The 27,237-nt window shown below is 56.9% G+C and overlaps 6 protein-coding genes across 6 annotated transcripts; 2 read left to right on the top strand and 4 right to left on the bottom strand.

Moving 5' to 3' along the window:
- Positions 1 to 32: 32 nt before the first annotated feature.
- On the bottom strand, positions 33 to 8,492 carry BKCO1_4900072 (beige beach domain-containing protein; the record flags this gene model as incomplete). The annotated part of the gene is made up of 4 exons (XM_020276589.1): positions 33 to 452; positions 512 to 4,803; positions 4,849 to 5,799; positions 5,855 to 8,492. The coding sequence occupies 4 exons, from the start codon at positions 8,490 to 8,492 to the stop codon at positions 33 to 35; spliced, it is 8,301 nt and encodes a 2,766-aa protein (XP_020127648.1).
- Positions 8,493 to 9,480: 988 nt separating this feature from the next.
- BKCO1_4900071 (autophagic serine protease alp2) lies at positions 9,481 to 11,350 on the top strand (the record flags this gene model as incomplete). The annotated part of the gene is made up of 3 exons (XM_020276588.1): positions 9,481 to 9,858; positions 10,064 to 11,011; positions 11,069 to 11,350. 3 exons carry the CDS (start codon positions 9,481 to 9,483, stop codon positions 11,348 to 11,350), a joined length of 1,608 nt encoding a protein of 535 aa, XP_020127645.1.
- Positions 11,351 to 12,925: 1,575 nt separating this feature from the next.
- BKCO1_4900070 (uncharacterized protein) lies at positions 12,926 to 16,606 on the top strand (the record flags this gene model as incomplete). The annotated part of the gene is made up of 1 exon (XM_020276587.1): positions 12,926 to 16,606. One exon carries the CDS (start codon positions 12,926 to 12,928, stop codon positions 16,604 to 16,606), a length of 3,681 nt encoding a protein of 1,226 aa, XP_020127646.1.
- Positions 16,607 to 22,438: 5,832 nt separating this feature from the next.
- BKCO1_4900069 (transcription factor) lies at positions 22,439 to 23,511 on the bottom strand (the record flags this gene model as incomplete). The annotated part of the gene is made up of 5 exons (XM_020276585.1): positions 22,439 to 22,488; positions 22,564 to 22,601; positions 22,662 to 23,191; positions 23,274 to 23,318; positions 23,374 to 23,511. The coding sequence occupies 5 exons, from the start codon at positions 23,509 to 23,511 to the stop codon at positions 22,439 to 22,441; spliced, it is 801 nt and encodes a 266-aa protein (XP_020127602.1).
- Positions 23,512 to 25,027: 1,516 nt separating this feature from the next.
- Positions 25,028 to 26,000, bottom strand: BKCO1_4900068 (glutathione s-transferase; the record flags this gene model as incomplete). The annotated part of the gene is made up of 2 exons (XM_020276584.1): positions 25,028 to 25,467; positions 25,544 to 26,000. 2 exons carry the CDS (start codon positions 25,998 to 26,000, stop codon positions 25,028 to 25,030), a joined length of 897 nt encoding a protein of 298 aa, XP_020127601.1.
- A 666-nt stretch (positions 26,001 to 26,666) lies between these two features.
- On the bottom strand, positions 26,667 to 26,981 carry BKCO1_4900067 (histone acetyltransferase subunit; the record flags this gene model as incomplete). The annotated part of the gene is made up of 2 exons (XM_020276583.1): positions 26,667 to 26,709; positions 26,758 to 26,981. 2 exons carry the CDS (start codon positions 26,979 to 26,981, stop codon positions 26,667 to 26,669), a joined length of 267 nt encoding a protein of 88 aa, XP_020127588.1.
- Positions 26,982 to 27,237: the final 256 nt, after the last annotated feature.

Below are 27,237 nucleotides of genomic sequence, written 5' to 3'. Positions count from 1 at the left end.
ACCAAAGGCCACACACACACTCTCTCTCTTGTTTACCGCCCCATCGGTGGAGCATATCCCCTCTCCCTCCTCCAACGCTCATGAACAAGACCCCCTTCCCGCTGTTCACCATCCTCCTCATCCTCATCATCATCCAAGGAAGAGGGCACGGGACGAGTGCCACCCAAGTGCATCCAACTACCAGACGATCTCCTCGTCTTCGCCTTGTCCTTCCTCTCCATCCTCGAGACAGGCTCAGGTTCCCTTGCGCCATCAGTCCCCGCCAGATGCACGTCCCACGTCCAACTACGCTTGACGTTCTTAACCCTCTTCTTCCACCACGCCTTATCCTCCTCCTCTTCTTTACCAGCCGCCTCTTCCTCCTTCACCACACAGTTTCCTCCACGCTTCTTCCTCGTGCGTCTAAGCTCCACCATGTCGCTGTACGCAATCCCACTCGAACTGTATTTACTCTGTTAACACATCAACGGCCCTCACAAAAATCCGGAAAAAAAGAACAGGGGCCACTCACAACCTTGCCGTCATCATCGCCCGTATACACCGTCTGCGCCATGGGCAAGATGCACGTGATGGCGCCAGGGTAGTTGCCGCCGTCCTCGCGCGCCGGGTCGACGTGGTTGAGCCGCTTGACGACCTCGAGGCACCACTCGCCCGTGCCCGGCTCGAGCGTCTTCTGCCACACGTTGACGATGCCGCGGCGGTGGCCCGTGACGATCAGCTCCCGCTCCAGCCACTCGTTGCCGACCCCTTCGTAAAACGCGCACGAGTACACGACGTCGTCGGCGTCGGCCGTGTCGCACACGTCCTGGTCGAGCAGCAGCCGGCCGTTGAGCGTGTACAGCAGCAGCCGCGGGCCCGTGCAGAGCATGACGTGCCCGTTGACGTTGTTGATGCGCGCGCAGCTGATGGGCGCGTCCACCGCCGCCTTGCCGATGCGCCGGACGAACTCGAGTCGGTTGAGGTCCCACAGGAAGACTTCGCCGTTGGGGTTGGCCGAGAGGAAGGTGCTGAAGGCGCGCGACGTCGCGAGCACGGTGACGGGGTTGCGGTGGCCGAAGAAGCAGACCTTTGGGACGAGGTCGACCGTCTTGGAGTGGAGGACGACGTTCCAGACGGCGACGGTGCAGTCGGTGCCCGCCGTGATGAGCGTCTTGCCGTCGACGAAGGTGGCACAGGATATCTGGCCCTGGTGCAGGTGCTCCCACAACCCGATCAGTTTCTTGCTGTCGGTCGCGTAGAACCGGACGCTGCCATCAGCAAAGCCCCATTCCATGTAGCGATCATAGCTTGGTGGGATGTTGATCCTGAACGCTGCAGAGCAAAGAATACGCTCCTGCTTCGGGTGGTAGGTCAAGCTTGCCACGGACTCGCGTGCATCGAGAAGCGTGAATGGAAGGCGAGTCAGGGAATCGGCCCCACTGTCAAGCCGCTTGGGCTTTTGCGGCTCACCTCGCGGAGGATGGGGTTTCTGGAAAACTTGGTGCGGAGTCTGGCCAAAGTTGTGAATGATGCCGATGGTGGCCAGACGTTCAACCGGATCGTCGATGTTGTCCAGGTCCTTGGCACCATGATACGATAGGTAGTGGAACACATTTGTAGCCTCCATCGCAGCGTCGCCTTGCTGCTTGAACCCGAAGACCAGGTCGATCCACTTCTGGAGATTTCTGGTCACGTACGGACTCTCCAGGGCCTCCCTGTGCTTGGCGATGAAAATCTCAGGGTCTCCCTTCGCCCAAGGTGGTAGAGCGACATCATTGATCTTCTCGCCAGTCACCTGCTTCGTGCCGAAGTTATAACCGTTCATGTTCGTGAGGAACTCGGGCAGGTAGAAGAACTCGGGAATGAGCTCACGAACGTCCGTCATGTTGTCCCTGGACGCGGATTTCCACGCCTTCTCGATGGAATCAAACAAGCGATCTGCGTGATCGAAACTGCCACCCTGAAGTAGGAGATAGGACTGCACGAACGGCTGCAGACGGATGAGATAGGACGTAACGATCATGGCTGACGAGTAGTGTGTGCCGTAATGGAAGACCGGGCTCGTCCCATCGCTCATCTCGGCGAAGGTTTGATAACGCTCCTTGAACTCGGCTTCTCTCTGCTTAGTCTGGGCACCCATAGGCTTTGACAAGTCTCTAAACGTCTTTGGATCATTCAGATCCAGTTCCTCGCTGGTATAGTCCGCCAGAATCCACGGGAAGACGGGATATTGGGTCAAATCGTTGAACGTCCTCCCGGCCATGGTGTTCACGAGCATGAGATAGTGGAAATTGGAGATTTCGCCCTTCAGCCACTTCTTCGTGGCAGGGTTCTGAGCCATGGGATTCAGTGCGCTGACCCATTTTGAGGCCATTGACGGCGGCGCCTCTTCCGGAGTACGCAGGGATTCCAGTCGCCAAGCATCCTCAGACTGTAGTGCAGATGGGCTTGTTACCTGAGGAGCCCTGGAAAGGAGTTTGGCATGAAGCTCGTCCCGGACCTTGGGTACGATTGCCGTCAGCAGGTAACTTCGTCCGTCGGTGAAGAAAATCTCGATGGCAACGTCGCGGAATAGGAAGCGTCTCTTGGAGATACTGATCACCTCTGGCCACTTCCAGTTGCGTGTCGATTGTTCGCCGTCGACCATCTGAGGCTTTCTCTCTGTCGCCTTCTTTCCGGAGATCATTTGGACGTAACTGTCGCGCTCCTCGGGTGGTGCTTGCCACACACGGATGATTTCTCCGTCAGACCGTTGGAAGAAATTGTCCAAAAGGTACAGCGAGTCTTTGCCAAGGATAAGAAGTCCTTCACAGGCTTCCAAACCAACGATACGCGACACGTTGAAGACATGCTGGACCTGATCGCCCGACTGAAGCGTGCGCATGACTTTGCGATTCTTGTCCTCGAAACCATCTTCACCCTCGTTCGGATCTGCAACAAACTCGAAATCGTCATCGGCATTGGAGTTGACAGAGGATTGGCTGACCGAACGATCTCTGCCATTTTGTCCATCGGGATGAGCGCTGTTGGGGTGAGCGCTGTTTGGCGTGGCACTGGCAGCATCAGGAGTTGCGATCTGTGGGATGTTGGTCATGAGGCTGAGTTTCCTCTTGGCATAGCCTTCGGAATCCCTTCTCTTTGGCTGATAGTCGTCGTTGCGAGCCGTGGTCCTATCCGGAAGGATCCGAAGTCTCATCCTGTTTCGGCCCTCAGTTTCATCAAGCTGCCACTTCGAGACCTCTTCAGATTCGAGTAAGGCACAGGGTTCGCGCAGTGATCGATCAAGCTTCCCTAATGCTGACGCCAGGAAGGCCAAGTTGTCCTGCTGGTCTTGTTGTGCTCGTTGGTGCTTCAAGCGCTCAGCAGCGAAGATGTTGGCACGCCAATGTGTTGTCGAGACCTCGTGACGGTGCCAAGTGTTGTCCGCTCCTGCCTCTTCGGACTGCCACTGCCTTAGACGCTCACGTCGTTTGTTGACCCTGTTCTTTGCGCTCTCTTCGGTTTTGCGGTTCTCATCCGTAACGAACTCTTCCCAAGACTTTGACATTGCGCCAAAGAACAAGTTGTCCAATTCGCCACGGCGGTCGTCGACCCAAGCTAAGAACGCGTCATTGTCAAGTTCTGTCAGTCTCATGAACTCTGTGAAGAGTTTGCGGTCGTTGCTCGACGTTGTCTGGTTCAGCATCTGAGACGTTTCAGCAGGCTTTTGCACAAGCATGAGCCTCCAGAAATCCGCAGCAGCTGCCCTGACGCGAGGGTCCCCGGAAACAAACTTCGTATAAAGCAGGTAGCACAGGAGCCTGAGGTAGTTCCCTTCCAGGTTGTCTGGGTGCAGAACGATGGTTTGCCAATACGTCATCTTGTGCAGGAATGCAATGGCCTCAGTCTCGTTGTCGGGCTCATCCAGCTCCGAGAGGCGGAGTAACGCCACGCGGAAGAAGACGGTACGAACGGTCGAGATTGCTTGCGTACATAGACGTACCCCCTTGAGCTGCGCCACATCTGGGCGATGCAAGTAGTCCAATATTGTCCCGATGAAATCGAGCAACGCTTCAGCACCGTTCAAGAACCAGCCCTCAAAGACGGCCTCGGCCATATGAAGCGTGTAGCGAGCAAGATTGGTAAGGACTCTTGGTTCCGAGAGTAGATCCTGGCGGAGTTGCACTTCGTTGGCGATCGTTTGCATGGTATGAAGGAGCACGTAGGATTCAAAATAGGCCTGGTGTTCTTGGAAGCCAGGTGGAACCTTCAGGAAAAGCCCGAATCCAGTAAAGTCCTTTTTGTGGAGCAGTTGATCCAGGAAAACGCCAATAACAAGCTCAAGCAGGGCTTGAACGACGGCGTTGCCAACTTTGAGGTCGACGGAACTGGACCTGGACCTCTTTGGGGAAAGAACAGTGTGAAGCCGCACTGAAGCGGCGGGGTATTTGGCTTTGTCGGAGCTGATCAAAATGAATGAGTTTCCTCGCCTCAGTGGTGTGGCCTTTGCAGCAGAAGGGCTACGAGGTGCCTCGATTGGAGTAGTGCGAACGATCGAAGGTTGAGAATCACCCGGTCCTGTTTGAGGATTGATGAGAACATCTTGGCCTTCGAATGTCAGAGCAGATCCGCGAGAGTGCAGCTCCGTTTCCGCGGATACACTGTCAGATGTGACGATGACTGGGTAGAGGACAAAAAGAAGGTCCTGGACGTAGTTCGAGGCAATGGCGTACTCGCGGAAATGGGGGGACTTCATGTGCACATCTGCCAAGAACTGAATGATCGTATGCAATATCGCTGCATAGTCCACAAGCTTCTGCCTCGAAGATGGCTGCTGTGGTTCATCTGCATCACGTCAGCATAAGAACTTGACAATACAAGAAAGATCACACTCGCCTCGTGCTGCAAGCTCGCTTTCCAAGGACATGGAACGCTTTCTACCAGGTTCCCTTGGCGGCTGTGGAGTCGGGTTACCGCCGTTCTCTCCCTGGCTTGTTGATGGCCTGTCGAGCGCCTCTTGCTGTTTCACTACTACTCGGATGCCTGTCTCAAGCATTGCCGTCATTGCCGGGAAAATGTCCGGATAAGCTATGTTGATTTGGCCATTGGCTGACGAAAATGCGTCCATCAAGTTATAGAGATCGAAATCTCTCTCAAACGTAATCTTCCCAACATCCGCGCCGAAGAGGATGGCAAAGCAGATAGTCCAAATCGGTGGAGTGTTCCACCAAGCTTTAAGGCGGTGCTTCAAGTTGGTGAAGCCTCCGTCCCTTGTGAATTTCTTGACAAAGTGCGGGCCCTGAATGACCAGAAGCCGGGCAAGTATCTGCATGGTGGGAACGATCACCCGAGCATCATTTTCGGCAAGGAGGTAAACCAGCCACTGACCCAAATCAGCCATCTCGTCCGAGAAATCGAAGAAACTGCCTACCTTGTTGGTCACAGTCTTCGCAAAACGCCGGATTTCCGTGGCGCTTGCATCATCACAAAGAAACGCCGCATATGCTTCCAGGATCCTGACACCCAACTCCTTCTTTGACAGCACCTCTGTTTCGGCCTGGAGGTTTGGTGTCATGGGCCTCGTGGAAGGGTTGGAGTTGGGCAACAGTGATTGCGTCGGCGCCCGCTGCAACGGCTTTGCACTGCTACTAGAACGTAGTGGGCGATTGACAAGTGTTTTGCTCTCCTGCAGAGCAAATGTGATAAAGAGTGCAAGGGACCTGAGGATATCCGACGAGACGCTGCATTTCAGGAGGGCCCTGAATGCGTTGAGGAAATGGGGGAAAACTTCGCCAGTAAAACTTTCTCCCTTGAGCGCATCAAGTAGCCTCTTTATGATGCCTACGCAGATATTAGATTTGCCAGCACACTGTAGGATCCTGGATATTGGACTTACGCATGCGGGTAAGGCGCTTTGCATTAAAGACATGGTATTTGCTGTCCTTAGCAAAGCACTCGAATTGCCGATAGTACAGCTTTTGTGTATCGGCGGAGCATTTCCGCCAGATGTCGAAATCAATCAAAAGGGCTCTGTAAGCCAGAGGGTTGATGATCTTGGATTCCTGCGGTCTGTTTTCTTCGAATCCAACAAATCTAAGAATGAGCTGCAATAATTCGTAAGACAATGATTCGTGATCTGGGTCGTCAATTTGGCCCGTGGTTGATCTGCCGAAGACTGATCCTAGGCCGAGCTTGTCCCGGAGCAGTGCAGACAAGACGGCGAATCCGTGTTCTCTCTCCATGGCCTCGCTATTTCTCCAATTATCGTGAACGGACTCGAACATAATCTGGACGGCGGTCATCAAAGCATTCCTTGTCGTAGCCAACTCGACCAGCTTCAATCCAATGGCTGCGGTGCCTCCAACTCTCCAGCTTGCATCATCCAATGATTGAGGTACGACAACAACTGGTTCGCCGGCAAGAACCGCAACTCCATTTACCTGGCAAAGAGCGTCGTTGATGGATGGGACGGCAGCATTGATAGCAATGCGATGGCCAGAGCTTCGTGTGTAGTAGCGAAGGTTTTTTGCTGCTGCCTTTGACAATGATTTGACCAACTGCGTTTCGTCGATGTGGTTCCTATCGTCGTCGTCCATGACGGCCGTTGGAGAGATGCTCAGAAGGATCCGCGACTCGGGGAGGATTGCGCCAGCCTTGTGACGCATAGCAGATAGGATTTCGGAACGCTCCTCCTTGGCCGGGTGAAGCAGTTCATTGTAGAGGTTCAAGTCCGCTGATGCATGATATGTGAGGAAGGACCCTAGACAATCCTGAAAGTTGCCATGGTATCTTGGACCAAGTTTGTGGTATACAGCAACCAATTCATCAGATAGAGCCTCCTGAAACAAGTGGAAGGATGCAATAGAAAGCTTCGTAGCGACGACGTTCCTGCCCAAGCGTGGAGAGATAGTGTGGGGAGTGCCAAGAAAAGCTTCGATTGGAGAGTATGTGCGTTGGTTGGAAGCAAATGCCGTGAAACTCTCGGTACTACTGCTATAGCTTGGTGGGTTAGAAGGGAAATTGCACTTCACTTGTTCAGCGAACTCTCCGTTGATGAACAAGTTAGCCCGACTCAGGCCAGCCACTTTCGGTCGGCGGTGAACTATGGCAATATGATACCATACGCCCTCTTCAAAGACGGCAGACTTGAACCTGACACTGGGTCTGGAAGAGGTTGTTGATGTTTGCAGGATCAGATAATGAGACCCCTTTTCCAGGTAGACCAGAACGAAACAGGTCTGTGTGGCATCATAGGCCCCGAAAATTGTGGTATGGAAGTTGTCATCGTACTTGTCCACTCGGAGCCAAGCGCTTATGGTGTATCCACCGTTTGAAGAAGTCGGAGGAAATGTCCTACCAAGGTCCCGAAGCTCGATTGAGGTGTAGCCGTGCAAAGACATGTCAAGCTGAATGAAAGGAGCTTGTCTTGACGACCTGATGGCCGACAAAAGGAACTGGGCAGCCTCCTCGGACTGGGCCGCGAGCCGATACAGGTACCGGGCATCTTCTAAGTCATTGATACCGTACGAAATGAGGTCTTCCGTCAGCCTGGAAAGGAGGAAGTGCTCCGATGATTCTTTCTCTGCCTCGAACATCAATGGCAACAGCGGTTTGAGTATGCCGGTTCCATGGGCCGCCAACTTGTTATGCGCAGACATGGCAATGATCCTCTCCAAGATCAGAAGCACCGAGGTAGACAATCGCGGTGATCTTGAACCGGTTGTCCCCTCCTGAAAGAGCATCAACCACATATTGATGATCACTGGTAGTATCTCTGGATTTTGAAGGACCTCGTTCCCACTGAAGAAGCCAGCCAGATGCGATTCAAGCATGCCAATTGTAGGATCCCGTAAGCGCCCGGTCACCTTGTCAGAATCTCCGGGCCCGGCGACGGCGGCGTCATCAGCGACTGGCTGGTGATCGCCATTCTTGACATCAGGCTGGAGGTTTCTAACGTCACGGAAAATCCGTGCCATGTTCTCCTCAGCCAGTGCGAATGCCACAAGACAGCCAAAGAGCTGTTCCTGCCCTGCATCGTCAAATGAGCCAGTATCCTGAAAGCCGCCGCCAACACCAGTGCTAATGAGCGCCTGCTCCAAAGCTGTCCAACCACCTTCCTCCACTCTCTTCCGGAAGAATCTGCGATTGCCAGGGTGGTCGTTCAAGGCCTCAGAGAGTACCGCAAGCACAGCCTTAAGAAGCTCGAAAAACTCGGTTTGGTCATCTTTTGAGAGTGTAGAGGGGTTGTAGAAGCCGGAGACGGATCGTAGTGTATCAATCAACGCAGTGAGGCCTTTAGCCTGCCGAAACGTGTCCTTGAGCTGGCGGAAGTCGGGCGAGTCTATCAATAGCTGGCGTATTCGTCGGAGGCAGTCGCATTGAGTCTGGATGGTGTCGACGGTGGACGAGGTGGAGCTCTGCGGAAGAGCAGCGATAAGGTCGTCAACGAGGGTGTAGAGCTCCTTGAGGGCCGGGCTGTTCGTGCGGGAGGCCGCGGCGGCCGCCGCAGACGAGCGGCTGGTGGGGTCGTCCATGATAGTACCTCGCTCAGCGCGGTCTAGGGTCCGAAGGGAAGGCGGAAGCGTGGTACTCGGCGGGCATCTCACCCCGGCAGAGCGATCACCGGTGGATGTCTCGGGTCGGCGAAGATGTTGCAGGGCGGACTCGTCATCTGAGGGCGCAGACACGCATGCGAGGCAGTATGGGGCTGCGCGATTTCGGTCGTGGGTGAGCGGGTAGCGATGGTGCCTGCTGCGGGTGATACAGCACTGGAGTGGGCGGGGCGGAGCGGCGTTGGTGGACTCGGCTCGGGGCGGTCGCAGGGCAGCAGTACACCCTCAGAGGTCGCCGCCAGCCTGCCGGTGCGCAGTGGGGGTCAGGTGTGGGCTTCACGCGGGTGCCCGCAAAAACGAAGGTAGCTAGCAGGTACGGGAGCTCTGCGCGGCGAACCCCAGTACGCGTTCCAAACCAGCAACCACGACTTGAGACAGCTTGCTGGGGCACTGAGCCACACACACACTAGCGAGCCATGACGCTGCACCTCCGCCTCAGGGACTCTCGGCGCGTAGCAGCCCCAGACGCGACTGCCACGGCAACTGCGGGCGCTGGCGCGCCGGCCTCGCTCACGATGCACTATATACACAGTGCTGCTATGGTGCACGCCACAGCAAGCTCGCAGCTAGCATGCGGTCGGGAGCTCCCTGTTGACCTCGAAGTGCGCGCATTGCTCGCCGCAGCAGCAGTGTTCCTGGATTGGAGCCTTGACTCCGGCCGCCTGCGCGTGACTGGTGCAAAACGACGCTAGTAGAGTTCCGGCGTTAGCGCAGGAAGCCAGCCTCGATCCGTGCCCAGCTCTCTTCGTCATCCGCTGCTCGCCCATTGATAAGAGCTCCAGCTCCAGCTCCCTCGGCTTCCACCTCCCATCAACCTCCCTCCACCCACCACTCTCTCCCTCTTCACTGCCCATCGTCTTGTCTACTTCCTCTCTCTTTCTTTGACGAGATCCAGGCGACCTCCGCAACTATGAGGGCTGCTACCTTCGGCTTATCGCTGCTGCCCGTGCTGGCAGCAGCTTCCCCGGTCTTCAACACCGGCTCCATCCACAACGACGCTGCTCCCGTCATCTCCTCGGTCAACGCCAAAGAGGTTCCCAACGCATACATCGTCAAGTTCAAGAGCCACGTCAAGCACGACGATGCCTCTGCTCATCACTCCTGGGTCCAGGAGATCCACGCCTCGAGTGAGAGCGAGAGGACCGAGCTGCGCAAGCGCTCGCAGTTCCCCATGGTCGACGAGGTCTACGAAGGTCTCAAGCACACTTACAACGTGGCTGGCGGCTTCCTTGGCTACTCCGGCCACTTCGATGAGGATGTCATCGAGCTCATCCGGAGGCACCCCGATGTAAGTCATCTGTAACACGCGACCGTTATGTCCGGTCTCGGACTGTGTCTCGACGCAGTCCATCCTACCACAGCCCTTCTATCTTCCTGATCCCCCTGTATTTTGCTTGCAGTGAAGCAGCCATGTCGTCGCACTTCCCCCTTGATATACACGTGGCTCGCTTCGTTACGTCTCATCACGCCATACTGACGAGCTTGGTGCCTAGGTCGAATACGTCGAGAGGGACTCCGAGGTCCACACCATGAAGGGTGATGACTACGAGGTTGAGAAGAACGCCCCTTGGGGTCTCGCCCGTATCTCTCACCGCGAGAGCCTGAGCTTCGGTACCTTCAGCAAATACTTGTACACTGCCGAGGGTGGAGAGGGCGTTGATGTCTATGTCATCGACACCGGCACCAACACTGAGCACGTCGACTTCGAGGGTCGTGCTCACTGGGGCAAGACCATCCCTCAGGGCGATGCCGATGAGGATGGCAACGGTCACGGCACTCACTGCTCTGGCACTGTCGCTGGCAAGAAGTACGGCGTTGCCAAGAAGGCCAACGTCTACGCCGTCAAGGTCCTTCGCTCCAACGGCTCCGGCACCATGTCGGATGTCGTCAAGGGTGTCGAGTACGCTGCTGAGCAGCACGCTTCCAACGTCGAGGCCGCCAAGTCTGGCAAGGGCAAGAAGGGCTTCAAGGGTTCCGCTGCCAACATGTCTCTTGGTGGTGGCAAGTCTACCACTCTCGACCTGGCTGTCAACGCTGCTGTCGATGCTGGTATCCACTTCGCTGTCGCTGCCGGTAACGATAACGCCGACTCCTGCAGGTACTCGCCTGCTGGTGCCGAGAAGGCGGTTACTGTCGGTGCCTCGACTCTTGCTGACGAGCGCGCTTACTTCTCCAACTACGGCAAGTGCAACGACATCTTCGCCCCCGGTCTCAACATCCTGTCCACCTGGATTGGCAGCAAGTACGCCACCAACAAGATCTCGGGTACCTCGATGGCCTCTCCTCACATTGCCGGTCTTCTGGCCTACTACCTCTCGCTCCAGCCTGCGTCTGACTCTGCCTACTCTGTTGCGGAGATCACCCCGGCCAAGCTCAAGAAGCAGCTCATCTCTGTCGCTACTGAGGGTGCTCTGAGCGACGTCCCCAGCGACACCACCAACGTGAGTAGCATTGATCCAAGTTTGTTTTGAGTTGCCTGTCGCTAACAAATGATGCAGGTCCTCGCCTGGAACGGTGGCGGCAAGTCCAACTACAGCGAGATCATCGCGGACGGTGGCTACAAGGTTGCCTCTGGCAAGACCATCGACATCTCCCTTCCCTCGATGGAGGATGTTGAGGAGGAGGTCGAGAGCGTTGGCCGCAAGTTCTCCGCTGGCTCCGAGAAGCTCGAGTCCAAGATCGAGAAGCTCGCCGAGAAGTTCGAGGACTTTGTCGCTGACGAGATGGAGGATTTCCTCGAGGAGTTCAAGCGCCACCGCGCCGCGACCCACTCTATGTAAATGGTAGAGGTGTTTTTCACTTGAGGTAATCACATCACGGACTGGGAGTAGGCCGAGTGGCACTCCAACAGACATAGTTGGGAATCGGGTTACGGAGCAGATATGCGTTCATCTAGGATCACAAGGAGGGGGTTATGGTAATTCGTTTTATGGGTTATGGCATTTACTGGCATAGATTGGGCATTCCGGTCGCACATGGCCTGTAGGCTCTCGCAATGCAAGCTTGAAATTAGCACAAGACGCAAGATGATGAGATTGAATGTGCAGCTCGTCAAGGACAGGTATCAGTCGAGGGTGGCAAAGACGGAGGCGTAGCACTTGGCATGATAAGCACTGCCCCAAGACCAATCAAGGGGAAGCGACGTGTGTCCATGTGGAAGTGCATTCACGGGACCGGTGGTGGCTGTCACAGTCATGGGGCAACCCTGAAAGCTTGGGCCCGTATCTCCATGCAGATCACCGGTCTACTCCACCACCCCCGTCGATCTTACCCAACAAAAGTCCCCGCCAAAAGAGGTCATCTGGCGCAAGGACACTAAGAACACAGTCACGCAAAACTAACCGCCTATCCGACAGCCTCGCAAATTCAGCGCAACAGACTCTGGTTTTCTATGCTTCTGGTTGTGGACGCGTAGTCTCACGAAGCGTGTGGCAAACGTCGATATGAATGTGCAGTGAAGCAGGCGTGAGTGCGGAATAATCCTGGCCTTTCGTTACAGACCTAAATCTCGCTGACTGTGTCAGGCATGGCACTTGCATGTTTATCCGAATCAGCGATGAAGGTTCCTGCATCGCCTTGCCCGTCGTCGAACAGGACTCAGCTCGGCATACCTCGGAAGTGTCTACCCAGTTTGCTTCCCAAGCAACAACCCAACTACCTCCTCACAAGATCGACTCATCGAGTTCTCGTATCTCGATTACTTTTGTTTTAATCTCTAGCATGACACTTACTGAGCAATGCCCCGGATACACGGGAAATACGTTGTGCATGATCATGATCTCGCTACATCTTTTCGAAGCCCGCGCGTGCAACACGCTGGATTGCTTCGTTGCAAATGTACAAAACCGACTTTCATGTGGGATTTCGGTGTTTCCAAGAGCGTGAGACGTCTCACGGTAACCATGTAGCTTCCCAGCTGCTCTTTCCAATCTCACCATCGAGACGGCGAGCTGCCCCTGCCCAAACGGTCGACCCAGCCTTCCGGTTGGCTCCCTCTCTCCAGACGAGCCCTCGATGATCCCTCTTCTTTCATCCCCATATGATACCGCAGGGTTTGCCTCGAAGTCGGATCTGCATACTTCTTCTCGATTCGGCGTTTTGGATATCGTTGGCATCCCCGATACGGCTGCACTCGCAGTCAGCTGCTCACACTACGCCTGTCCATGCTATCGCGCGCCTCTAGCGACGCCGGCACACGGCTGCGACACGCCAAGTCGACCTCTTCAGCCCATTCACGAGGCAAAAGTGCTGCAGCTGCGCCCGCCGACCCCTTCATTGCCCGAGAGCATGCAACCGTTGCTGCTGTGCACGCTTTTGAGCGCGCAAGTGCATTGGAGCGCTCCGCCAGAAAAAGCATGGAAATAGCAAGAAGCAGAAGCAACGCAAGCAGAGCATCCCAGGGCTCACACTTCCCGGCGCGCGGCTCAAGCCTTCGACAGGCTGGAGACGACAGCGCTGCCAGGCGGCGACAGTCGACACAGTCTCAGAGATTCAGCCTCGACAGGCAACAACACAGCAACCCTAACCCAGCACCGGCACTGGCTGCCACTCCTCCGCACACCACATTCGAGAGTATACCTACTTCTATCGCCTCTGCTCCTCCAACTTCGAAAGACAAAGCTCCGCCTGTATCCCCTGTAGTCACCCCGACTACACTTGTCCCAAAGCATGTCCGCAAGTCTCGCTCAATGTACACTTCGTGGAGTATTGGAATCGGAGGCTCACGCGATGCCCGCCAAGGTGCATCCATGGATGCCAGGCGCTCCAGCAGCCAAGCAGTCAAAGAAAATGCCGTGCCAGTAGCATCTGTGAGTGAGGATGACACGATCCCTCGGAATTTTCCAGCTGCATCGGCTTCTGAGGCGATTGCCGCAGCTCGCGACAAGGTGCTGCAAGATTTTCAGAAGAACCGGTTGATAAACCGGCCATCTTTCGTCTTCACGCCTTTCAAGAAGCGCCAGGACAAACAAGCACAGCATCATACAAGGTCAACTCCTGAAGGCAGTCCTCCGCAAGATAGTGTTCCACCACCTGCGCTTGCAGGTGCAATGCCTGAGGAGAAAAGGTCTTTCTCAGGCTCTCTGAAGACCAGGTTTAAGAAAGTGTTTCGCAAGACGTCAAAGCCTACAACATCGTTGCCAGTTCAGCAAGTTGATGCGTCACGTGTATACTTTGGCAACTCCATCCCGACAACACCAGGGGAGGCTCCATCTCGCTCTGCTTCAGTTACGCCTGTGGACTACTTTACTACAAGAGATACCCAAAGACAGACATCATGTCAAAGGGCGTCTTCAGATATCTCGAACCGCTCTCGAAACTCGAGCGATACTCACGACTTAACAGACATCAGTAAATCTCGTGTCACCAGCTGGACCAATTCTTCGGCAACGGCCAGCGTCAACGGCCGTGACCCGAAAAGGCTCTCAATGATCCCTGAGACAGAGCCCGCATCTGTGAAAAGGCGAAACACCGCCTCACTTTTTGGTCGAAGTCCATTCGGAAAGGCTCTTGGTACGTTGCCTCATGATGCCGCGGGAGGGCCAGAAACCTTTGATGCTTTCTCGGCGTTGAAGAGCAGGCTTGAAAAGGCCGGACTAGATGGCAACCTTGACCCAGACCTACTGAGATCAGGGAATGAGACGTTGCATGAAAAGACAGAGCGAGCCACACTACCCTCCCAAACTCGCAATACCTCGGGTACCTCGTCCAAGGTTAGGCGTGCTACTCAGGCGACGATTCGTTCAGTCACTCCAGATGTTTTTGGGAGATCTCGTTCAAAGGAAAGGGGGGGCGACGGTCACCAACAGTTTCATGATCAGAACCGCTTGGATCACAATTCACCTGACGACTCCGACTCCGGGCTTGTCATCCCTCGCATCCGTCTCCAGCGCACTGCAAAGGCAACGATACCCACCCCCGAACAAATGTCAAGACGTAAATGGAAAACAGAGAGCCGCTGGCAGACGCAGCTTCAGGGTCATTCTCCAGTCTTTTCCAAGAATTTGAAGAAGGCAATGGCAGGCACGCATTCTTATGAACACGCGCCACTCGACTCCTCTCCGAGTCCGTCGAAGAGCATTGAAGCTCCTCCTCGCACTTCTAGACGCAAACCACAGCAGCCTGTAGATATGCTCAACCCAGGCTGGCCTTCAAGAGCGGATATCATGTCGCCCAGTATCTATTCACGAGAGTCTACTGGAGAGTCACCGCTCAGAAAAGAAAGCGAAGGATCAAACGGCGCGCCTGGCACTGTTGTCATTGTTTCCAGCCACTCTGCAAAAAGCTACACGTTGGGATCTTCACCGACAAAAGACAGTGTCCAAAGGACCGGTCGTTCAAGCAAAGATTGGAAGAAGTGGCTGTCCAAGGAGGTCTCCGAGCTTGACTTAAGCCAAGACTTCGATATGAGCATGACGGAAGAATGGCTGCTCAAGCCTGCTGGTCACCAAAGGGAGCATGCAGAAATCGTCGGAGTGGGAGATGGCGACGACGAGGTCGTCGTCTTCAAATCACGGCCAGCTTCGCACAACTTCCCAAACACTCGCCCTGAGAGGCTCACTTTGATTGAGCCTAATCAAGGGACAATGGAATCGTCTGATCGACCAGAAACAGGCGAAGTGGAATCTGGACACCGTGCCACAGATACAAGCACTAAAGTGCCGACCGGTGAAGGCGAAAGGCGAATCAGTCTTCGAGAGGCTAAGAGTAGCATACGAAATGACAAACTCTCTGCAGACAAAGACGCCGCAGCTGAACAGATCGGACCCAATATTCGGGAACCAGGCCGCAACAATAGTCACGGATCGGGGTCAGCATCTTCAGAGCCCGAGGAGAAGATACCAATCAGCACCCTCGCCGACAAACCCATCCGCAACTCTCGATCTCTCCAATCCGTACGCCGTTGTTCAGGCCGTAGCCACTCCAGTCTCGCCCATTATACCACCTCCGCCGAAGATCCCGTCATGCAGCAAAGGCCAGCGCCCGTCTCCACTTACCCCGCCGAAACAGCCTCCTCCGCCGCCAATCTACAATCCTTCCGCTACCGCCCCTGCCCCACCGCCGCCGCCAACGCGCCCTTCTACCGCCCTCGCTCCGCCTTCGATCTCCGCCAGCACCGCAGCGGCGATCAGCTCCGCCCCGCCACCGCCACCGCGGCGCATCCGGGAGCAGCAGCAGCACCCCCCAACACTTTCCTCCCCCCTCCCCCACACCACCCCCACCACCTCCGCCGCAAACCCATGGCCGTCGGCGGCGCCCGCGGCGGCGGCGCCGCCGCCTCCCGCGGCCTGCAGACCCCCAGCCCGACGTCGCCGCCTCCCACCAATAACAACAACAACATGGAGGCCGACGACACGATGCGCTCGATCCTGCAGGGTCCGTACGGCCAAACGACTCCTACTCCGACAACGATATCTTCTTCCTGCTCCACCTCGCCGTGGGTCCCACCGCCGTCGTCGGGCCCGCCGTCTGCGAGGCAGCACTGGAACAATAACAACAACAGCTACAACAACAATCGCGGCAGTAGTCCCTCGCCGTTGTCTCTGCAACACGGCGGTTACACGCACGGTCTCTTGACTACTAGACAGAGCACGCCGGCGTTGCGGGTCACACCGAAGTTGAGCTCGATGCGATTAGGTGGTGGTGGTGGTGGTGGTGGTGGTGGTGGCGGCGGCATTGGTGGCGGCGGGTTCAAGGAGAACGCGTCGCCTGCCTTCTCGGGCACGACGCCGGTGGCGAAGAAGGATTTTGGTGGTGGTGCTGGTGCCGGTGTGGAGAGGGATGGAGGAGGCGGCGGCGGTGGTGCTGGTGGTGCTGGTGCGGCCCAGGAGAGGGAGACGCCGAGTCCCGGTCAGCTGTTGGCGGAGAGGTGGCTGTTTGCTAGGCAGCAGAGGTCGGGTGGTGGGGGTGCGGGTGCGGCGGCGTCGGCGACGGTTATGGAAAGTGGTGGTGGTGGTGGTGCTCAGGGTGGTAATGGCGGTAGAGTCGATGCGGGTCGGGGTGATAGGGGGGTGAGTGGGAGTATCGCGTTTTTGTGAGTATGGGGATTACATCATGAGTTACGCAGGTAAGGGGCGGGCAGGCTGGCGGCGTTCTCTCTTGGAGGGTTTGGGAGTGTTTCAATTGGTGCTTTGGATGGTATGTGTGGTGGTCTGGCGGTCTTTTTCCATCGGTTTGGGAAGTGTGTTGCTTCCCTTGGGTTTCTTTCCTTTTTCACTCTCGTTCTCTCTCTTCCTCTTTGCGTTTGGACTTGGTTGTAGGTCTGGCCGTATGCTTCGACTTCGAAGCTTGCTCTCTTTTTCCTTTTTTTTCCGCATGTCTTATTTTTTTTCCTTTTCATCAAAGTCAACATCGTCGTCGTCGTCGTCGATTTTTCACTTTCGGAGACTCGGTTCATGCTCCGATCGATCTTCACCTCTGTTGGCAACAAGCATGCCTTTTTTTTTCTCAGCAAACCACTGCTTTAGCGGAGCTTAGGTAGCAATAGGGTGTCAACGGGAAGTCATGTAATTTTGAGAAGTTCACTTAGGGAACGCATTGTTTGTACCAAGTCGGTCTTTATTGATAATGCTACTTACCAGTCGTCAATGAGCTGGGGATCGATCAAGAACGAGCACGGGCGATCAGTCGGCACGCGGTATTCCAGACGTCTTTCTTGGGGGGTATTTTCCCAATTCCCCGTCTAGAAGCATCGTCTCTTGATTGTTGTTGTTGATGTTGATGTTGTCTGATGATTGAAGGGCTGGATGAAGGCGCGAATGGGCGGGTTTTGATGTGCGGAATGTTGTTTTGCTTTACATGACCGCGCAGCTGAAAGGGCTGGGGCGGGAAAGCGGGGCAATAAGTCTTTTCTGGGCCATTTCTGTTTTTAGCGATGTGCTTGTGGAGCTGAGCTAACGTGTGGATGTGTCTGTCTGGTAATGAAGAGAGCTGAGTACAACGGCGTTGATATATAACCAGAAGCGCCGTCGTTATTGAGGCACTAATTCGGTAAAGGTTGCCACGTGGCGGTGGGTATGTAGGACTTGTCTATTGTTTCAACGATTGTGCTTTCAAGCATACAATGGGTTTCTAAGAGGAGATGAATGGTCCGGCCGGGATTGGTTGTCTGGTGGTGAAGTGGCGTTGTCTATTGAGGTATACTTTGGGATGCTTGGTAGGTACATACATACAAAAGTCGCATCATCTTCAATCGGACCTACAAAGACCGGAGCGCCCATGGACGGCACATGAAAGCATTAAGCTTCGGTGATGAGCCATCAATGCGTCCATTGTTCTTCTCACAATACAATACGTCACTCACTTTTCAGTCGCGCATACGCTTCGGCGGAGAACAAGTGGCCAACGGCCAGCTCGCGATGATGGGTTGCGAGCACTCGTCATCAGCCTCATCTCCGGGTGCACGAGGATGATGACCTGCTAACGGGACGTCAAAGCAGCGGAGGCAAAAACGAAAAGAAATGCAAATGGAGTGGGTCAACACCAACGACGGACTTCGGTCCAGTAAGCAAGCGACCCACCAGACGCAAGTGCCGTTGGATGCCGAAAGTGAAGGGTGCAAGTGCACGGTCGATGCCTTGCTTTATCTTTCGGTAGGACAAGCTGCTGGGCCATCACACCTTCACGTAGACGTATGACGCCGCCGGCGGTCGTGATAGGTAGGACCTTGGATGAGGGCGCAGTGCATGGTACAATAGCCTCGGTCATTGCGCCGCAACCATCATCCCGGCCGACAAGGGTTTGCCTCGTTCAACGGACGGTTGAATCCAAGTTTTGACGTATGCACAAGGATCATGGGCAGAGAGAAAGAAGGCAAAGGTCCTGCCTGCACACCACCATTTTTTTTTTCTCCTCTTCGCTTACTCATTGCTACCGTCGCTGCTACCACGTCCGTCGTCGTCTTGATCCACGCAGTACGATGGTACCAACAAAACAAACCCAGCCACCAACCACCATCCCTCCCATCCGATCATTACGTGTTCCCCACCCAGCCGCGATCAACAAATCAGAACGAGCGCGACAAACCGTTCTGCATCCGCCCACTCCAAGGGCTCCACTCTTATGTATGTACCACTTCGCCATTCGATCCTGCCACTCGGCTTCTGCCTGGCGAAGATCTTGCGTTTGCGTCCGCGCCGCGGAACCGGCATTGAAGATGACTGGCGGGAACGGTTATGCGAAGCAAAGCCACCGCATATGCATCATGCTTCCTCTCTCTCTCTCTCTCTCTCTCTCTCGATCTGCAGCCAGCCAGCCGGCCAGCCAGCCAGCCAGCCTATGAAGAAGTGGTGGTCTCCCACCAGAACGGATGGAGCGAGTGGTCGAGACGAACATGCCAGCATGCTGCAGGGAGGAAAAAAACAAAAATAAAAAAAAAAAAGAGCAGCGCGGCACGAACGGGGGTGTGTATTGGTCACGGTCACATGGTTTTATCATCAGTGACGGTACCGGTACAAACGGCACCTGTTCGCTCGCTCGCTCGCGGCCGCGCATGCAGTAGTTAGTGGCGACTGATGATGACGCGCCGATAGCGGCAAACTAACGGCGGACACGGCCGCCGCTGATAATTATTGTTCCCCCTCCGTGCCTCCCGTAGCCCTCTCTCTTTTACGTTTTTCCGTCCTTTTCTCCCATCTCCGGCGATGATGGGGAAATGGCGGGTTCAGGATGCGGATCTCCTTTTTCCCGCTTTCATTACTATTCCACACTACCTAACCTACTCCTGCAGCCGGAAAACGGACCGAAGCCGTTCCATTATTCCGGCACACTACTCTTTGGCCGCCCGCTCTTTCCCCCTTTCGTTTGACTGGCATCTCCACTTTTTGTTGTGTTTAGCTCCCCTTTTAGCCTCTCTCTCTCTCTCCGTCACTTCGCTCCAAGGGTTCGGCGGCGGGCGGGCGGCGGCAGACGGCGGACGGCGGACGGCGGCCGCGCTATACGCTCGTCGTCATAGGTAGGAGCCGCTAGACTACGTGCTGGCCGCCTCGTCCTTGTTTGACTCGCCTACAGTGGTAGGTAAAAGCGAGACGAAGGAACGGGATCGACATGTCAAGTCTCGCTTGTTCAGACCGATGGCGGCGGCAGCGGCGGCGGCTCTGCTGCGAGTGATGGTGGTGGTGGTGGTGTTGGTTTTAGACAGTGGCGCTGCTTCAGCATTGGTTGGCGGGGAAAGGATTCCGTCTATTAAGGTAGCTGTTTGTACATAGACTACAACACGCACTAAGGAGATGCACAGCACGGCGCTGGGCGAAGCAAAGAAGGGTCGTACAGCCCACACGCTCCTCGGCTCTCGTTGCTCCTTTTTTTCCCTCTTTCCTTTCTGCTCCTCGCTCCTGATAATCCTCTCCTCCCCTCGACGTAACCGAGGCCCGCGGTGACGTTCGGCGGGACGAGAGAGCACCCGGCGCGGAAAAGCAATACTAGACGGAAGCCTTGATTGGCTTTTTCAGGTATAACCTCACGTCCGTACTACGTAGGTTCGCATGCACATCGCCCCTCCCGGTGGAGCCCGGCGCGCGAGCAGCGGTAGGTACGTAAGGCGAGGAACAGCCGACGGCAAACCGAGTCGTGCGTGTGCTTGCCCCCGGCAGGAGAGCGAGCCGCAGTTCGGGGCGAGCAATGGGAAGAAAAAGGGCCGCGCCCGCACTGACCAGGCTATATGACGACTCCCGATCCGCCCGCGCGCGCGCGCGAGAGAGAGGGGGGGTGGGGGGAGAGCGAAAACAAGAACCGGGACGGGGGGCTGGATGGGGAAACGAGAGAGGCAGAGGAGCGGAGCGGAAGTGGGTTCGCAGGTTGGTGATCGTCGTGCAGACGCAACGATAGGGATTTGGTTAAGCTGGGCGGGCTTGAAGAAACAGGGTCTGGGTCTAGTGTGATGAGTCCCTCTCAGGGTCCGGCTGACGTTGCTTTCCCGCCTCCTGCCGCCTGCCCTCCTTTTGAGCATTGATCGTACCGAGGGAAGAGAGTGACCAGGACGAGACAGAGAGAGAGGGCGGCCACTCACGGCGGAAGCGGGGCGGGGCGAGGCGAGGCGAGGCGAGGCGCGCGTCAATCCGCCGAAAAGTCCGCTCAGTAAGCCGATCAGCACGTCTGGACTGAAGGTCCGTCGAGGGCAGTCCGGCGCCTGGGTTGGCTCAGAAGCAGGTGGCCAACTACGGCTGCACGCGGATGGGCGAACGGGGGGGGGGGTGTCGAATGGCGGGAAGCGGGAATCGTCCCACTCTGGCTGATGGATTGGGCACACGAGGCTGGCGGGCGCGAGCTTGGCCTGAGGTAGGGCTCGAGCAAGCGAGGACGCGGCACACGCTGGGCGCCGGACCTGATGCTAAGGGCACAGGGTGAAGAAGGCCAGCCCGTTGGACAGGGGTTGGTGAGCCTGGAGAGGCGGTGGCCTGATTTGCTGCAGCGACGCCGTCACCGCTTGACATGTCCACTCGTGCACTCGCCAGCAAAGGCGAGAGATCTGCCTGCTCCCCAGACTCGCCACTACAGGGAGACGCAAGACGGCGGTCAATTCAGGGAGCTCGATACGGTGATGCCCAGCAACCTGGGTCCGCCCAATCAAGACTCCATGCCACACTTACGATTCAGCAGCCCAGCCCGTGTCATGAAAGCTACCATGGGCTGTAAAACCGTTTCGGATGCCCGATGAAGCCCCCAGCCCAGCTGTCCTAAATTGGCTCCTTCGTATAGCCGCTATGATCATCGAGTCAATGTGTATCAAGGCGAAGCAGTTGGGCATCTTCACTTTATCCCATCTGTCAGTTGATATCAATCTGGACAGCACGGCAGACTTCGGCAGACTTCGGCAGACTTCGGCAGACGGGCGCGGCATCATGTTACTAGCTTTAACGCTCGACCGCCTACGTACGTACGACAAACACATGGACAGAAAGCCGAAAAGCAATCATGCTGGGCTCGCACAAGAGAGGATCCACAACTCGCCGGCTATGCACAAGTACCAGGTATCCGAAAGGCCGCATCGATAGACGGTCAGGCGAGAGCCATGTACAGAGAGAGGCCAGAGAAGTCGTAGCACACGTGGTGGACGTCGCAGTCATTTGTTTTTCGCTGCTTTATAAACTACGGAGTCACCCGGCGTCTTTCCACCCAGGAAAGAACGAGGCCAAGGGGAATGGTTGTGTGTAACACACATGGACAGGAAAGCAACGCTTCCCAGAGCACGGCAACGCAACCGATGCGAATGCCAGACTACAATCCATGGGCTTGGTGGTCTTCCTCCGAGCGGGCTGTGAAGAGCAAGCAGCAGAGCTGGATATCGCCGAAAGCTGATGGTGCAGCGTGCGAGAAGCAGAACGAGCAACAGCCGGAAACGGTAGCATGTCCTGGACAGAAACAAGGTGTTCCTCCCTCGTGAGACGCCGGACGCTAGTAATCGCCATATGAATGGTAGCACTAGACATGAAAGCAAACAACGCAGAAGCCCCTAAATGAAAAACGCATTAAGTCATGTAGTAACCATCACTCCATCCCTGTGCACGCCATGCGGTAAAAGATGTGGTCCACGGAATCCATTACGGAGGGACGAAGCGGAGAAGGACAAACAATCCAGGACGGCTGACCAGGTCTAATTCCGGCTCTGAAAGGCACCCAAAGGAGATTTGAGCCCGCCATGGCTCAGGACGGGGGCACCAGGCAATTGGAACGCACCACACGCCTCTCCGGCCTGGCGCGGCGAGGGAGGCGTCCAGAGTGACGGCCAGCATCCAGGAGGACAGAGAGCATAATTCTTGCTGAATCCGTGGAACATCCCCAGACCAGACAAAGGAAGGTAGGAGGACTCTACAATGCCACAGGGTATGGTAAAAAGAAACATCATTTTAGACAAGCAGGACAGGACTGCAGGGCTACTGCCGACGACGACGATCGTTAGCTTGAGGCGGCGGTTGAGTCGCTGCTAAGAGGGACACGTTAGTACCGTCTCTCGGCGCCCCAGTCCATGCAGCTGAGAAGGCGTTCTACAATGACTCACCACTTCTGCTGTCGGCATAGTAGTACTGCTGAGTTGTACTACAGGGAAACTTAGCCAAATCCAAAACATCCGTGGGTATGTGATCTTCCATGAAATACCTTGGTTGAGGCGGGGCATACACGCGTTCGGGCGGCGCCGACGTGGACGGAGGGTATCCATATCTGGGCGAGTCCTGATGGCCTTGGTAATGGGACGGGTGGGGCTCCGGTTCCCTGCCAGACGGCTGGCTGTACGATCCATAGGACGGGGCTGTCCTCACTTGGCCTTGTCCATATCCAGGTGCTGGCACGTAGTGGGCTCCTTGCTGGGCATATCCTGACTGGGGCTGGGCATAGGTGTAGTCTCCTCCTCCATAGGCACTTTGGGCGGGCGCCCGGTATCCTGCAGACGGCGGGTGGTCCGCGTAAACCTGGGAAGCCGAGGGCGGAGCATACGGCTGCTCCGGCGCCGGCGTACTAGGTCCATAGTACTGCCTGGACTGGTGAGTCCTTGAATCTTGATAGGCAACTGCAGCTTTGTCAGGAGGCTTGGCCATGATTTTCGAATCTCTCGCGAGTGGGCTACCTCGTCCCTGCTGGACTTCAGCACGCCACCGCTGAGAATCCAGCTTCAAGTCCTGCACCATTTGCTGTGGGGGGCGACGGGTCAGCGGGCCATGTTCGGCAGTATGGTGAGGGGCAGCGCGACGGCAGCGCGACGGCGGCACTCACCGATGTCAGGGTACGATAGGCAGTGATCCAATATCCTTCGACGCCCTGTGGGAGACAGTTAGCCGCAGTGCGCACAGCGGGCGGCGGCGCGATGACTGACCTCGTACTCGCCGGTGCCGATGCCCGGCTTGACGAGAGCGTCGGGGCCCAGGTAGCGCTGGATGTCAGCGGTGATGACCTCGCGAGCGATGCCTTCACCGGGCTGAAACCACTGGCGGGTGGGGGTTGAGCGCGACATTGTCGATGGCATTAGTCGTCGAGGGCGAGATGAGATGGAGACGGCGTTGCAACGAGGGAAAAAGCTCGCACTGATGTCAGCGTCCGAGGGGAGACGAGTGCGACGGCAAGGCGGGCCAGGGCTGGCGGCAAGGCAGCGGCAGCGGCAGGTCCTAACCAAAAAAAACAGGCTCGCGGCGGTGGCTCTGGCGATCACCTCGGGCTCGAGATGGGGTGAGGCGGGGTCCCTCCAAAGAAAAACCTAAGGCAGCGCTGGCAGCGAAAGCGGGAGAGGAAGAGAGGCAGGACAGCGAGTGCGGGGCTGAGGAGTGGGCAGGTAATATCGTCGCGGCTGTCGGTGAGCGGCGCGTGGCGGCGGCGGCAGGGCTCGCGGGCGGACAGGCCAGCTGGGACTTTTGCGGCTCTGAGCGGACCGGCAACGGCTGCAATTGGACAGGGCGGTAGCAGCACACGGGCGGGCAGATGACAGCTAGGCTGGTGCTGGTGCCCAATGCACTGGAGCTCGCGGCGGCTGGGGGCTGGTGGGAGGTGCGGCGCGCGGGAAATGCGAGAGAGAGTCGCTCTGCGCGGCCGGCAGCGTGCCTTTTGCTTTATCTTGCTGAGGGCGATGGATCATGGATGCTGCTGGGCCCCGTCCACATGAGGGCCGATGTGGACCTGGCGGGCACCTGGGCGGGCGCGTTGGGCAGCGACACGGTGGACGGCCGCAAACACTGACGCCAGCGGCCCTGCACGAACGCAGCTAGCCCGCCCGGACGTCTAGAATTCGCGCGTCAAGCTGCTGCTTGCGCGCCTGTGGCGGTGAGCCCACCTCCAGCCCGAGTCCGCAGCGAGTCCCCAGCGCGTCCCCAGCGCCGCCCTGCCTGGCCTGACGCTGCATCGGGCGCAACGCCTTGGGTTTGGGCACGGCTGCAGCCATCAAATTCCGCGAGAGCACTGCCGGCACGCGCCCTCTGGGGTGCTCCATGCTGCGTCGTGGCCGCTGGCAATTAGTCGCCCGCGCCCAAGCAGCGCTGCAGCGCTGCAGCGCCTATCGACAGCCGCCAGGCACGTGTTCGCAGCTTCGTCTCATGGCCACGGCCTGTGTCGCGTCGCACACCCGCACCCTCAGCAGCGGCGGCGAGCGCCAAACACGACACCGCACAGTCTCACCAGCACCGGCCTGCCCATGGATGCCTGTGGATGCCTGTGGATGCCTGCCCGACGCCTGACTAAGGTCCGCGCGGGATGCTTGCGCTCAGTAATCCCCCGATCGATACCCTAGGTACACTACTCCAACTCCCGCCGCCTTGGACTTCCCGCCTGCCACGCCGTTCCTTATTATTACGCTGGTGGCTGTATCCCTACATTGCGCTTACCCGCTGCGCCGGGATTGTCGCCAAAGCGCCTGATATCATCGCCTGGCCCGGGTTGCTCCCACAACCGTCGGCACACCAAAACATCTAACCGTCAGCGCGTGCGAGGCCCGCCACCAGCGCCTTTCCAAACATGTCAATCGCCCAGCGCGCCCGCCGCCTTCACAGCTTGGCTGCCGCCCCCCGCGCCGCCGCTATCCTGAAACCCCACCGCGGGAAATGAACGTGTACCTCGCTGTCGCCGGCCTTTGTCCTACTCGCCAGCACCATCTCGTCTGGTGTCAGGCTGACCAGCCTACCCCGGTCGTGGTGCTTGAACCCGCTGTCGATCGGCCACACCTCTACCTCCTGACCTTTATCCAGGCCCAACGGATCAGCCGCATCGACATGGCCGCCAGATTCCGCCAGGCTCGCGCCGGCAACGAACGAGACGGCTTGCGCCCCCTTCAGCGTGACGGGATTGGGCCCCGACGACTTGGCCGCGCGTAGCGCTTCGCGAAACCTCTTGATCCACGCGTAGACGTTGGGGAAGTGCTGTTCTGATATCACAGAAGCCGGCAGCGCGCCCTTCATCTCGACCAGCCAGTGGAACGGCCAGATTGCTAACCCGAGCGTTAGACCAAGACCAGCCACGGACGGGTGTCCGTCGCCACCACATGGGGACGGGTCGTCACGCACCTTCGATGTCTGCTAGACCGGGGGCGGATGTCCTCAGGATCCACTCCCGTCCGTCCGCCAGTAGCGTGTGCTCCAACAGCGCAAAGGCGTCGCGAACGTAGACGATACTCTCCGGCCGCGCGCGCTCCATGGCCTCCCTCGACCAGCTGCGCCCCGAGAAGTCTTCTCGATCCTTGGCAAACTTGGGATCCTGCAGGGCAGGCGAATCGGACGGGATCAGCGTGGCTGCGCGTGCGAAGACCCCGGCGTCAGTGGTCCAGCGGTCCAGTAGGCGCTCAATGGCTTTCTGGTCGCTGCCCGACGCTCCGAGCTTCCCGTCGGGGAAGCGCTCCTCGAGCTTACGGAGGATGAGCCGAGTGTCACAGTATACGTCGCGGCCGATGGCCATGAGTGGGATACGGCGGTAGGCGATGCCCAATTCGTCGAGGTCAGGACGAGGCATTGTCACCGGTTGCATCTATCTCGCGCGTGGGATGAGTTAGCGCTCAGGGATCTTGGTAAGGCAGGCATGTGTGCTAAATTGGCCCCACTGGCGGCAGGGCGGGAGCGGACGCACACATTGCGCAAATGCGATGCCACGGAGCTGCAAGTACCAGATGATACGGCGGGCATAGGGTGAGAAAGGGTAGTGGAAAAGGACGATCTCGTTTGGCACCGATGCCATGACTCGTGCGAATTGTGGAGGCAATAGATACGATGGGCGGCTCTTGGAGTAGTTGGGCAGCGGGCCAGTGTTGCTGGTTAAAAGTAATGGGGTGTTGGTGCGTGCCAGAGAGCAGTCATGGCTACCCGCCGAGCGGCCTTGTCGATTGGCGACTCCCGGCCGCTAACCTCGGTTCCCCCACACCAGCTATGTACATCGTCATCGTAGACCGGACTGCTTGTCGTCTACACGAGCCCGCCCATTTCATCCGGCCCTGTACATAGATGTAGCCTTAGGGTAAGTCCCTCGGAAAAAAAGTGGGCAGGTGATGCACGAAAATACGATGTATGTACTATTTGCCACCGTATGCATGCAGAGACCCGGTGTTTATAGTGTTGACGGCACATGCAGCCGACTTCGCATCCTGACCACCTCACCGCGCGGTGCTTGTCCAGCATGCGACCTGCTAGCTCTCTGTTGCTAGTTTGCTCTGTAACGGCCTCTGTCCGAGTAGTCCTCGTTCCTATGCGGGCATTAGCACTAGGATCGATGATCTTCGTCGATCACCTACATCTTCTTACCACGATCAGCCTCTGTCGCTTTGTCTTCCAACCGGTCCAACGCCTCCTCGATCAGCCCAACGTGGCCTCGCAGCGTGCCCTCTAATTCGTCCATGCGAGCTTCGTGCTCCTCCAGGTTGTACACGTGATGTGAACGCAAGTACAACGTCGCACCGCCGATGGCCGACAGGTTGAGGAATCCAAAGAGCGCTGCCGTGTTACGCAGAAAAGACATGTCTGACGAGAAGTTTTCCTGCGCCCTGTATCGAAAAGCAGGGCAGGCTAGATATACATGACCGCTCATGCTGTGCCATGTTGGGAGTCAATGATGACATTGGCCCGCATCAAGATCGGCTCCCTAGCAAACAATGCGCTCAGAGCGAAACTTCAGAATCGCAGAAAGACGCCAAGTAGTCAAGAAGCAGTACCAATCGTAGCCAATTTTGAGAGCATACATCCATGTATGGCATGCATTGACGTGCATGTCAGCG

This window comes from Diplodia corticola, assembly GCF_001883845.1.
Source record: "Diplodia corticola strain CBS 112549 chromosome Unknown scaffold49, whole genome shotgun sequence".
NCBI classification, from domain to species: Eukaryota; Fungi; Ascomycota; class Dothideomycetes; order Botryosphaeriales; family Botryosphaeriaceae; genus Diplodia; species Diplodia corticola.
Note: the sequence above shows the minus strand (reverse complement) of the source record. Positions and strands in the feature narration are given on the sequence as shown.